This window comes from Archocentrus centrarchus, chromosome 9 (assembly GCF_007364275.1).
Source record: "Archocentrus centrarchus isolate MPI-CPG fArcCen1 chromosome 9, fArcCen1, whole genome shotgun sequence".
Classification (NCBI taxonomy): domain Eukaryota; kingdom Metazoa; phylum Chordata; class Actinopteri; order Cichliformes; family Cichlidae; genus Archocentrus; species Archocentrus centrarchus.
In genome coordinates this window covers 21485566-21497719 of record NC_044354.1, presented here as the reverse complement: position 1 = coordinate 21497719, position 12154 = coordinate 21485566, and the positions used below count along the sequence as shown (strand labels likewise).

At 40.2% G+C, this 12154-nt stretch overlaps 1 protein-coding gene across 5 annotated transcripts in view; it reads right to left on the bottom strand.

Annotated features, from left to right (window-relative positions):
- gapvd1 (GTPase activating protein and VPS9 domains 1) overlaps window positions 1-11942 on the bottom strand; it is a 28102-nt gene extending 16160 nt beyond the window's left edge. For 3 of the 5 annotated variants that reach the window (XM_030737225.1, XM_030737226.1, XM_030737227.1), the window contains exons 1-9: window positions 11802-11942; window positions 6422-6641; window positions 5797-6064; window positions 5120-5692; window positions 4945-5028; window positions 4711-4845; window positions 3228-3420; window positions 2607-2687; window positions 35-192 (exon numbers count right to left, since the gene is read on the bottom strand). In XM_030737225.1, the coding sequence (XP_030593085.1) occupies window positions 35-192; window positions 2607-2687; window positions 3228-3420; window positions 4711-4845; window positions 4945-5028; window positions 5120-5692; window positions 5797-6064; window positions 6422-6606 (1677 nt within the window). In that variant the 5' untranslated portion in view covers window positions 6607-6641; window positions 11802-11942. The remainder of the gene's footprint in view (window positions 1-34; window positions 193-2606; window positions 2688-3227; window positions 3421-4710; window positions 4846-4944; window positions 5029-5119; window positions 5693-5796; window positions 6065-6421; window positions 6642-11801) is intronic. The other 2 variants (XM_030737228.1, XM_030737229.1) reach the window with 1 other exon arrangement.
- Window positions 11943-12154: the final 212 nt, after the last annotated feature.

Below are 12154 nucleotides of genomic sequence, written 5' to 3'. Positions count from 1 at the left end.
ATTATACTGAATTTATTCCATCAAGTCATATTACCTCATTCTCTGACATCATTCCAGGGACAGTCTGAGGACCAGTTCCCAATGAAATTACCAGCACCTCCTCTGGCACCAGCTCTTGTAGGGACTCTTGGGAGCTGGCCTCTGCCTCCCCCTCCTGGGCTATGTTGGAACGGCTCCGGCTTCGAGCAGATGCTGATTGGTGGGTTGAAGGAAATGGTAAAGGAAACACTGTTAGTTTTTTGACTGTTATATTCACAAACAAGGGATCAGTTTTTAAACCAAGACAATGTCAGACAAAGAGTACGTGTGAGAATGAACAACACTAGGCAGGAGCTGAAAACAGACTCTCGAGTCTAAACTAAGCTCATCTCTAGGTAGCTACACACTAGTGTGAAATTAAAAAATTAGTTTCATTTTCTCATCTAATTTTTAGATGTGGGACAGTAATTTGTCACAAAACAAAAGGTTAGTGCTGATTATGCATAAAAGAAATATCCTTTCCAAATCAGAAAATGATTTAACTTTATTGAGCAGTTTACTGATGAAGAGGTTAAGATACAAACGGATATGTAAGCTCATCGTGCCACTCAAAAAAGACACGGTTAATTATGTCAACATTTACTGGCAGAGATGGTGGCACAAACTTGTTATACCACAAACTTATTCAACCGTGTCAAACAAACCCATTTCAAGAACTTGCTGAGCAGATGGCTAATGTTTGAGAAGACAGCAAAGTATGAGCAAGGCTGCAAATACATTAAGGAGGTCTTATCTGATCATAGTTTAAATAAAAGAACTGCACTTTTGAGCCCATAGTCTGCTATTTTATATTTGTGTTCTGACCTGTTGTTGATATTTATGCCATGCCAGCAGCTATTTTCTATTTATATTGTTTTGCATTCTGCCATGGGTTCATAACAGAGTGGCAGTGGTATTTTGAAATTAATTTGGCATCCTTCATGTCCAACTGCATAGAAGTCAAGAGAAAGCCCTTCATAGTGTTGTTGACCCACAATCTCACTTCATAGTCTCAATTGCTAGTTTTATGTCTTATTAAACAAAATATTATTTTGTTCATTTTGGTACAAAATTGTGGCAAGAAGGACGAAGGAGGGTATGCTTTAAGATGTTTCACTTAAGTCGTGACCACAGGAGCATGCAGTGGGTTTACCCTTCATGACAATCTAGTTTAAAGAAAAGCTTGAGCCTTCGAGATGGGACATTGCAAACCAATGGGTGAGGTCGCTCTGGAATACGGTAGACTGTATGGTTGTTTACAGACACTGACAGAGATTCTCATCAGTGTGGCTAAGTGCCATGGAGACCTGGTTTTGTAAGTACAGTAGAACATGGCACCACTGTGGAAGTGATGCCCAACAAATTTCTGAGCCTATAAAACCTATCCTGAAGCCCCTGCTCTGTAAGCTGGTTATGTTAACCCCCACCTGTTTGTTTATTCAATTAGCGCTATGCTGTTCGCACACATCCACCCTCCAGTTGTTATAGTGACGTTGCCCTTTTGGGAACACATCATCCCACCTTAGTGCTGCACATTAACTTATTTACACGTAACAAGCTCCAAGACTACCAATCTCAGTATTGCTATAATTTGATATTACCCATATTGAAACACAGTGCTCTGTGTATATTCAACTACCACATTACCTGCTTTTCACAGTTAAAAATAGCAGTCCAAATGCAGCACAGCAGGGAGCAGCACTTGACATTCACACTTAAAAAAAACATTTTACCATCCTCAGTTTTTTGTAACTATGATGTAGTGGATATATTCTTTGGTCTGTGCACAGGAAATGAGCACAGGTCTTAAAATAGTTCCTTAAGGTTCTGGAGTTGTATGTGACACCTGATACTTGCTTCAGTAACCATCTCAATAGAATTCTGCAAACATTATATATAAATTAAAGACATTGGGCCACATCACATTCACCCTGGATTGTATATGCCTTTGCAAAACAAGTGCTTTTTTCAATAATACTCCCATAAAAGCATGAAGAAATTGAAAAAGGAGAAACAAATGAAGGCAACTTGACACATCCTTCAATAATAAGATGATATACCACTATATAACCATGAGGAGCCAATATAATCACTCTAAGTCCTAATTAATATAACTAATTTCACTTGTGCCCTACCAGAGTTGAGTCAATGTCACTACTGAGAACACATCTATGCCATCACAGAATGATACTGTATGAAGACAATATAATAGTTTCTTCTTAAACTTAGTCCAGCTCAGGCACAAACCAGAAGGGGAAAAGGTGGAAGATAGATTTTTTTTTCCTCACTCTACCTGGTAATGAATAGCCGTATTCCGCTGATTGAGGAAGCAAAAAGGGGGGAACAAAAACTTAGAAAACAAAATGAATGGAATAACATCATCTCTAATAATCAGCCAAAGCACTGTGAAAGGCAAAGCAGGCATGGTGAGAGCACAAGGACAACAGCAGGGGTAAGTAACAGTTGTGCGGCAGCAGCTTGGAAAGTGGACCGATGGTTTTATGAGTGGTATCTAACATAAAGCTAAGTGAAGCAACAGACATGAGGGTTAGGTTCTAGCCGATTAACACAACTGACAGGCTACCCACCAAAAGGGGTTACTAATGGAATGTGAGCAGACAGAGTGGTGGTTGTGGGGTCCCAGGATGTTATAGCGGCTAAGTGTTGTCCTGGTCATTCATTGGCAGCACAGGGGGAAAGGAAAACGACAAGGTAGGAGTTGGAGAAAGAATACAGAGTATCTCAGAATTCAAAGTAGTCCAAGTAGTCAAGATTGTGTAAATAAATGCACACGTGGCTCATTTCTAATTAAAGCGAGTTGCTACAGAATCATTTGTCTTGAAAATGGTAATGAAGGTAATCTATGCATCTTTTCCATCCATTCCAATTAAAATTAGTTCATTTATATTTGGTAATTTAATTGGTTGTCATTTCTCTAATAGAGCCTCAATCCAGGCCATACTAATTATCTTTATAACAAGCTAAGAAGTAGCTCATTAGCTTCCCATAAAATACAGGCTTTCACCAGCTATCGCCACTCAGCTCTGTTTATTTCGCTTCTCATTAGGCAAAATATTGCACTTGCATCTTCTAGCTCTTGTTTCAAATTGTTATGTTCTATAGAGCCAAATCTTTTAAGATTGTATTTACTGATGTGCTCAGTCTAATATCAAGAGTCGCAGGAGGACAGGTGCTGTGGAGAAAGCTACCTATAGGAAGTCTGTTCTTCTTGTTGGCAGGAGTGGTAGCTGGAGAGAGCTGAGGGGTGTTGGAGGGCGTGAGCTCCAGGCTGTTGCTCTTAACAGTTCGAGACTGAGGTACATTGGCCAGCAGGGTCTCCAAAGCCATGTGCTCCTCCTCTCTCAGGTGGTCCCCTGCCATCACACTCCGAACAAAGTCCACCTAGAGTTGCAAGAAAAAAAAGAAAGTCTGGAGTTACCAGGACTTCTGTGGTGGTAATACATAAGATGTGATCTGATCTTTAGTCACAATTACAATGTATCTCCTCTAATTCTGGTAAACTGCACACTGCAATCCAACAGTCTTAGTATCAGACTGATATCCCATAATAAAATCAGATTGGTCCATATGAACTGCAGACCAACCGTGAAGCATCATGGGTCCAGGATGCTTTGCTACCTCAGGGTGTGCCCTGTAATCACTGAGGTAACAATTAAACTTTTCATTGTATTTAAAATTGTAGAAATTTTACATCAGACCATGAGTCAAAGCTTTGGACTGATTGGGTCATGTCAGATGACAAGAACCCAAGCACACAAGCAACTCTTCAACAGAGCAGTCTGAAAAGAAAAGCCAAGTCAGAGTCATAACCTGAACCCCGTTAAAAAGCTGTGGCCAAACCTGAAGAGGGCTATTTGATCAAGACATACTATAAACATGACAGACATACCGATGAACTGAAACAGTGTTGTAAGAGGAATAGTCCAAAATCCCTCCTCGGAGCTGTGTCTCAAGCAGCTAGAGGAAACACCTGATTGCAATCACTGTTGCTAAAGTCACTAAAATAACTCTCTCTCTCTGAGCGATTGCTCAGCCTTGTTCAACAAAAGCATGAGAAGTACAAATGTTTGTGTGTTATTAGTTTAGCCAGATTGTGTTTGTTTATAATTGTGACTCCGGTGAAGATCAGACCACATTTTATCAAGCAAAAAAAATCAAGTCCTCACTGTTCCACATATCTCATAGTTTTATATACTTTTTCTTTGAAGTGTATTCAGGAAGTGGAATGTACCATTTCCAAGGCCATCAAATCAATTAACTTACTAAAGGGTGTGAGAGCTCCTTCTTGGATTTGTCACACTTCTTTGGAAATCTAAATTGGTTCCCAGTGTGGAATTACACAGGCCTTTATTTCAATTCACATACAAAGTTGTTTTGCATGGTACAATTACCACACCTAGCTTTCATACTAAAAGGCACTGCTTTATGATCTTGAATAAACTGTGTATTAATGCATTTTCCATTAAGTCAGACAGAGCTACTTAGAACAGTTGCTCTAACACTGTAATTAGAGCCATCTCATTCTGCTATTGGTTTTCAAGTACTTTCAAGTGGCTCTCTAAAGTAGTTCAAATTTTAAAATATGATCCTCATACTAATACTTTGTCTGCAAGTACTATTTCTGTAAAAGCACACAATAAGGACATATACTGTAACTATAAAACAACCTACCAGAGCAAGCAGCTGATTATGAGTAACATAGACCGCAGTCCTACTGAGGCCTTCTAGAAGGTTCATTGAGGACATGGGTGGGGTCTCAACTGCTCGTCCTCCAATCACCACATCCAGAAATGCAGCAACACAACTCTGCCAAACAGAAACCCAGAAAACAGAACTTAGTACATGAAAAACAAACAAACAAGCAAGCAAACAACACATTACTCTATTTACAGAAACATAATCTACCTTATCAAACTTAGATAAACTGCTTTTCCGCCTTGGGTCTGCATCATCATCAGCCATTGCCAACTGCTGCAAAAGTTGTCCCACCTGTATAAGAACAGAAAAGCCTTTCAATCTCATTCCACAGCAGAGTGGCTGGATATGACACTACAAAGAGAAAACCTGCTGCACCACTTGCCTGCATTAAATTGAAGCGGGCCACTTCATTTATGGGCGCATCTGAGATAATACCATACTGCTCTGGGTTAACTATAGCTGGACAAATGAAGCAGGTCAGCAGCAGATCTGTACACATGGTTCGCACCTCCCCCACCTCAAGACGCTCTACACATGACAAAGTCTTGTACATCTGGGACACGATCCAGCGCAGGCTGTGAGGAAAGCAGTAGGTGTTTTGCTTCAAGTAACCGATAAACTTGTTGACCAGAGCTACCAGCTTGGCTTCATTCGCCTCCACAGCTGCCTGTACCCTCTGCTTGTACCCCTCAGAGCCTTTCTCTCCAAAGCGTTCTTGCTGGGCTGGAGTGAGGCGCTCCGTCACCTTGGCTGGGTCAGTTTCCAGGTGATCCTCATCTTCGACCAACAGCTGCATAATAGGTTCGTGTAGGGTGGCAGTGAGGAAGAGCTTGGCAGAGTAAAGGCCCTCCGAGAAGAGCTTGAAAAGGATGCTGAAAGCACAGGTTCCCCGTCGGAGTAGACGACGAGGGTTGTCGCTCTCCTTCAGCTCAAACTCTATCAAGTACCGCAACACCTGGTTGTTGGAAAGAAAGACAGATGAACCGGTTAAGAACCTCTCTTCTTACTGAGAACCTGTTTTACTAATGTGAAACACCAGAGGCAGGCGAGATCCCTGACCTGTAGTAGGTAGCTCTCATCCTCCTGCATGATACAGTTGCCATAAAGTGAGGTGAAGACTGTATGTATGACGCCTTGAGTGTGCTCCTGGTTCAGCCTCTCTCCTGCCACCAAGCAGGACGCAACCAGCCTGGGATTCTCCCTCATCCTGGCCAAGAACTCGCCATAGATTGTTTCTTGAAAACCCAGAGTCTTGTAGCCATCAATAAACTGTGTATCTTCCAGCATTTTGGCATGTTGGCAGCATTCAGCCGGAGAGGCCTCCGCACTGTGGAGCAGAGTTGCGTCATTACAGCTACAGTATGCATTTTATAAGATTCCTTGTAGCAGCAGCAGTTTTTATCTTGCAATTTATTTCTGCCTACACAGACAGAAGTTTAAGTTTAAAATTACAGTATTACATTTGCATTTAGCTGAGTTTTAATTATTTCATGGCAACACGTATCACTCTGCATCATCTCCCTAAAACCTCTTTCTGCAATCTATTTCAAAAGTCCAATCTTGGAAAAGCCCAACTTTTTCCTTAATGTTTACATTTCTATTTGGGTATGAAATAAAAATATAAAGCTATAAAAATCTGAATCTTATTCTGCAGACCAGAGTGAATCGTGGGAATTGGTCTGACCTAGTGAGAATGAGACGATCGAGGTTGATCCTCTGCTGCTTGGCGATCCAGGCAGCGCGGTACAGCCTCTCAGCTGTCTTCAGCACATCACTGTTGAGCCTCTGGATCAGCTGCTTCTCTGACGCCACGTACAGCCGCTCCTGCTTCAGGTGGTGGGCCAGAGTGTGGATGTCTGGCTTCACCATCTTCAACAGCTCACTCAGGCAGAGGGGGGAAATAACTGAAGCACAACCGTGACAAAAATGGAAACGAGTAAATTGGTAAATTATAGGGAACTAAAACTGAATAGAAGTTCAAAATAACCTTTTATTAACTGTCACATTAACAAGGAAAAAACAAAACAAAAAAAGGGTTCTGTCAGGGGAACCACACTGTTTTCACACACAAAAGTTTCTGATATTTTAAGTCACAGATGTGTGACAAGGGCACAGAGGTAGGAGGAAGTGAGAATTCACCAGGCAGGGTCTATTAAAATGATACTATTGGTTTCATTTAATGTTGGTTGCTACACATGTAACGTTTTATCACTTTCCTGTAAATCCCTCAACTTTGTGAAAGTGAGTGGTTAAATTCCTGGAAAAAGCTATAAGACACTGAAACTACAAGGATTTACTTTTTTCAAACAAAATGGAGAAACAGTGTGTTTGTCGCTTTTTTGGGAAGTTATTGCAACTTTCTTGCAAAAGCAACAATGTTGTTAGACTGTCAAGCATGTGTAGGCCAATGGACCCTATAAAGGAGCAGTCTGATGGTTTGAACTTACTCTACTGTAGGTTTTTTTTTTTTTTGGCTTAATATCCGGTCTTTAAATCCGACGTCATTTCCGGGTCCAAATGCTCCTAAATCATTTATTACTACTGCTAACGCGTTCACTATTACAGAAGATTGTAACATACCTTATCAAATGCAGCCATTTCCTCTTCTCTTTCTCATCGGTAAAATGACAGCTGAGTGTGTTTTTTTGATACGGATCAGTTAAAACAACGAGGGACAGAGCATTGCAGCATACTGAACACAGGACAGTTTGGACCCGGAAATGGAATTCTACATCATCACTTAACAACCGGACAGGGTGCGATCACAAAGTTCTGGCAGTAAGTCCCTAAGAAAAAGAAAAGCCATACCTGGTTTAAATTTGGCTGATCTCCCCTTCAAGAGCCTCTTCTTGTGCACCTCCAGATAGCTTTCAGACCTTTTGCTATTTTCTTGATCTTGCACCTCTATGATAAACACTGTGCAAAAAAGCAACCCTTCAACTTGATTTTAATTTTATGTAAGTGGACGAAGTCACAGGGAGCCAAATTTGACATGCAGGGTAGGTAATGAATGAAGAAAGATTATTATATAGATATTGAGGTGGCGCACTGTGCAATATTCATTGTACTCCATGTTTAAGGTCCTTGGTGAAATTGTAGCGCACACAGTATAAGTAGCCCTAACAGGGCGTCCAGCAGCACTGAAAGTGGTCCAAAGATGCACAAGAAGATGACTTTAGGGGGAAATTGACTATATTTAAATTTGATGTTGTTTTTGATTTTCATGGACCGATTCCCAGAACTTTAGGATCACACCAGATACTAAGTCGTTCATGATGGTTACATTATATACAAGGGAAATGATCACTTGCATTCAGTGTGTTTTGCACTCCAGCCCAATGTCAACGGCAAAAGCAGGCTTTGTCACAAGCTCCGGGAGACACTACTGAGCAGAAAATGCAAATCATTCTTCCTTTTCCACTCATACACTGCCAAAACACATAATCCAAGCAGAATGCATGAAATTTGAATGATTTCTTCCTGAATTCTATCCACAAAAGCCTCTTTGTGTCTGGTTGCTAACATAAAAAAAAACAGATTAAAATGAGGAGTTCGTGCACTGGGAGGAGAAAGAGACCAGACTGGAGAAAAGTGCCTAAAGAGTGGGAATGACTGCAGGGCAGCGTCATTGCTCGGAAGATAACAGACAACCACAACGTTAGAGATGATATACCAGAAAAATCAAATTGGTTATGCAGACTTAAACACATAATGATCGGCTTTGAATTCAATTCCCATGGCAAACCAAGACTAACAGTGATTGTGGATTTCCTTTTACTGTGTTAGTTATAATTTTTTCTTTTTTTAATGTTCAAATTTTTTCGTAAAAAGCGCAGCTGCACCTTATGATGTGAGAAACATGAGATAATGCTGCAATCTCACAATCTCACAAGGAAATCAAATACCTTAACTTTGATGGTGCTAATTATGAATCATTTATTACTACTGATTTTATAGATAATTTTCCTTTACTATAAGTCAACTTACTTAGGATTTTGAATCCTACATAAACATTTAAAAGCACTTATGAACACATTATTATGTATCATCATCATCATTATGGATCATGTTTATGAAAAAGCAGAAACATTGTGAAACACCAGGCTCTTTGACAGCTTTGATCATTTCTAGCTGTGGCCCAATCATGACATTTTCAGACTGCTTCAAAGAGTGGTGGCAAAATGAATTATTATTTTTGCTCAGGCTGCAAATAATGACTTCTGCCATTACTGAACAATCATCTGACTAATTTCTGAATTTGTTATTAATAAAATATCAAATATTAATGAAGAAGATGGCTTAAGTCTTCAGATATTCTGCTTATCACCATAAAGGCTAAAAAAAACAAAAAACAAAACAAACAGCACTCAGTAGCAGAGCTTTAGAAATTACCTAAATGATTAACTAATGATTATTAAAAGAGGTGCCAATTGTACCCAAACTTCAGTATTGGCCAGTAATTACAAAAAGGCTAATCCATTCAGTAACGTCACTTTGCAGCAAACCTTTGAATCTTCCCTTTCACTAGTCACAATACTAATACTCCAGCATCCAAACAGAATCCACTCAGTCTGCGTCATCAGAAAACCAACTACCTGTTCATTTCTTACTGAACTGCAAACAGCTCTACATTTTGGATCTTTGTAACTTAATAGATCAGGATAATAAGGACAAAGGTCATTTTTCCTCTGCTCAATTCATTTCACATCTGAATGTAGACACTGACAGGTAACTGGCTTACAAGTATACTTATGGCACATTTCCACTGAGCCGCTCATCTTGAATAAGCACATTCCTCACATGCTTGGACAAAAGTGAAAAAGCAGCTAGGCTTTCAAGTGTCTAGCAGAGAGGTTTTACTGCAGTTTGCCACAGCCTCATGTGCATGTGAGCTTCAATACAAGCCACAGTGTAGACATACCTGGTGAGTCAGTCATGGAGAACACAGAGGAACTCTAAAGCAGAACAGAAACCAAACAAGAGACAGTGCAGGAAGGCGTAATTTTCAACTCTGTAAGCTGCGCGTGGGAATAAAATTTATGGCAGGACACCCAGTGAATCCTGATTCAGGAGAGGACCGAGTGTTCACTCACATCTCCTCTAAATGCCTTAATTATTTATCAATGCCAGGGCAAGTCTAGACACAAGTTCGCTTATGAAAAAGAATTATTTTGAAAATGCAAAGCACACAAAAAACTCTGTGATGGTGCTTATTAAATAAAGGAGGTTAGGGTGAACAGAAGCTAACTAGACTTCAGTCAAGAAGATGATACTCAGCGGGGAAAATAGAAGATAGGGTGTAGAAAGCAAACCGTGAACTGATATGTTAGCAAAACTACATAATAACAATGATACACTGCCACACCACAATATAGTGAATAAATAATTTTTTTTGCTTTTTTTTTCCCATAGGTGTATTTTTACATTCTGTTACACAAATATTACAGATGGCAGATTATTGTCTTTAAATGCAACGAATTTTATAGAGGGGCTGTATGACAACACCACTGTTGGCGTGGACAATGTACTGTGACTTGTTCTGCGATTCCTGCTTCTAATAAATAACACAGCATCAGAGTAAAGGTGTTTGGATCAGAGCCCACTCCACCCACTACATGAGCGTGCGCACGCGCACACACACACACACACACACACACACACACACACACACACACACACACACACACACACAAACCAACAGAACAGATTGTTTTTTTATTTATAGATTTAAAGGATTTCACTTTCCACAAAAGGTATCTGTGGTCCTGAGCAAACATCCTCTTCACACTTCCCTTTCGGAGAATTTCTTACACTGCTCAGCAAGCAGATAATGTACACCAAATATGTGAGGTTCACTGGTGACCTATCCCAGCATTTTTTCCTGAACCTCAATATTTTCTAAACAAGAAAAAGCTGTCTGTTCACTGCCAATTTAACCAATTTAACTACTACACAGTTCATTAACATGTAAGGACAAGAACTAAAGAAACGCAACTTAAATGCAGCAAGAATAGAGGTAAACATCACTAGAGGTATGGCTATAGATCGTTGTACTACAACAAATTAAGGAATAAAGTCCAGTCAGACCTGTTTAACACTTGTCCAGGTGCTAAGACTTTACTATACATCCCAAACACGTGTATATCTGGGTTGTAATTTGTTGACTTTTTTGTCATTTAGCTCAATCTTGTAAAATGAATGAGATAACACACAAAATGTACAAAAATTTCACGTTTTTCAATTGGCAACCAGCAAGGTGGGTTTTAATTTAAATCAACCGGCTTAATTCCGTGTAATCTACGAGTAATAACTATAATAATGTTGGACAAAACTGGAGTAAGGATTTATTCGGGGCGACAAAGATGTACCGCTCACACCCGATGTTTGAATAATCGTGTTAAATGACGGCATGCTATGATATCCTAAGGCCTCACAAGCCTTAACCTTACAAATACAATGTCTCAGTGGCTATGCTTTTAGGCTACAACTTTAGGCATCCTTCCCACCGTCACTGTGGGTGGGTGAAATGCATATCTGACACAAAACCTGAATAAAACATTTGAATTTCCTAACTGCCGTGCACGTTCGTGTTTACAGTGTCCTTGATTTGATGCTGTTTTCCACTGCTGAGATTTGGCCAAGCAGCCGGGAGATCAAGATGGGTTGCGTTAATAAATGTAAACGTCTGCTACATTAACTTGTAGTAGCTCACCACCGGACGACCCGAGAATTCTTTCAATTAAACCATATAACCAGTATTTGTCAGCTAAATGCTATGAAGGAAACTGGAACAAGGGACACCCAAGCGTCACACTACTTACAGTAAAGACGAACTTGTGGATGCACTGATTTGGAGGTCGACCACAAAGAGCAGCCTGGTGAACTGGCTAATTTTGTAGTAGCCTGCTAATGTTAACCAAGTTAAACTCGGCTAACGTTTGCCAGCAGGACAAGCTAATGATGAGCTAGCCCGATAGCTACGTTAGCTTAGCTTTAGGCTGCAAGCTCCTGGGTGGAAGAAAATGAGAACAACAATACGTGTTACCATAAATTCAGTTACTTACCAAACGTAATTAGCCCGTGCTAGTTGTTCCCAGCTTCTCTAAACACAGCTGATCATAAGATTTCTCGAGTCACAAGAAGTGTTTGTCGGTGGCTAGCGGTCCCACACTGGCTTCTTCATGAGCGGACGCTGCTGTCATTTACTGTCATCACGAGGAGACTTGCGCGAGGCGCATGCGCAAACGGGAACCATTGCACCGTTAAAGACAGATTTCACTCTAAAATAGAAACCGTGCATAAACGTTTAAATTAATTAATTTTAAATGATAAAAAACAAACAAACATGTTTTTACCTCAAAATACAGCTCTTGAATGTACTTGACTGTGGGGATGAGCAGTGCGGTGCTTAGAATTA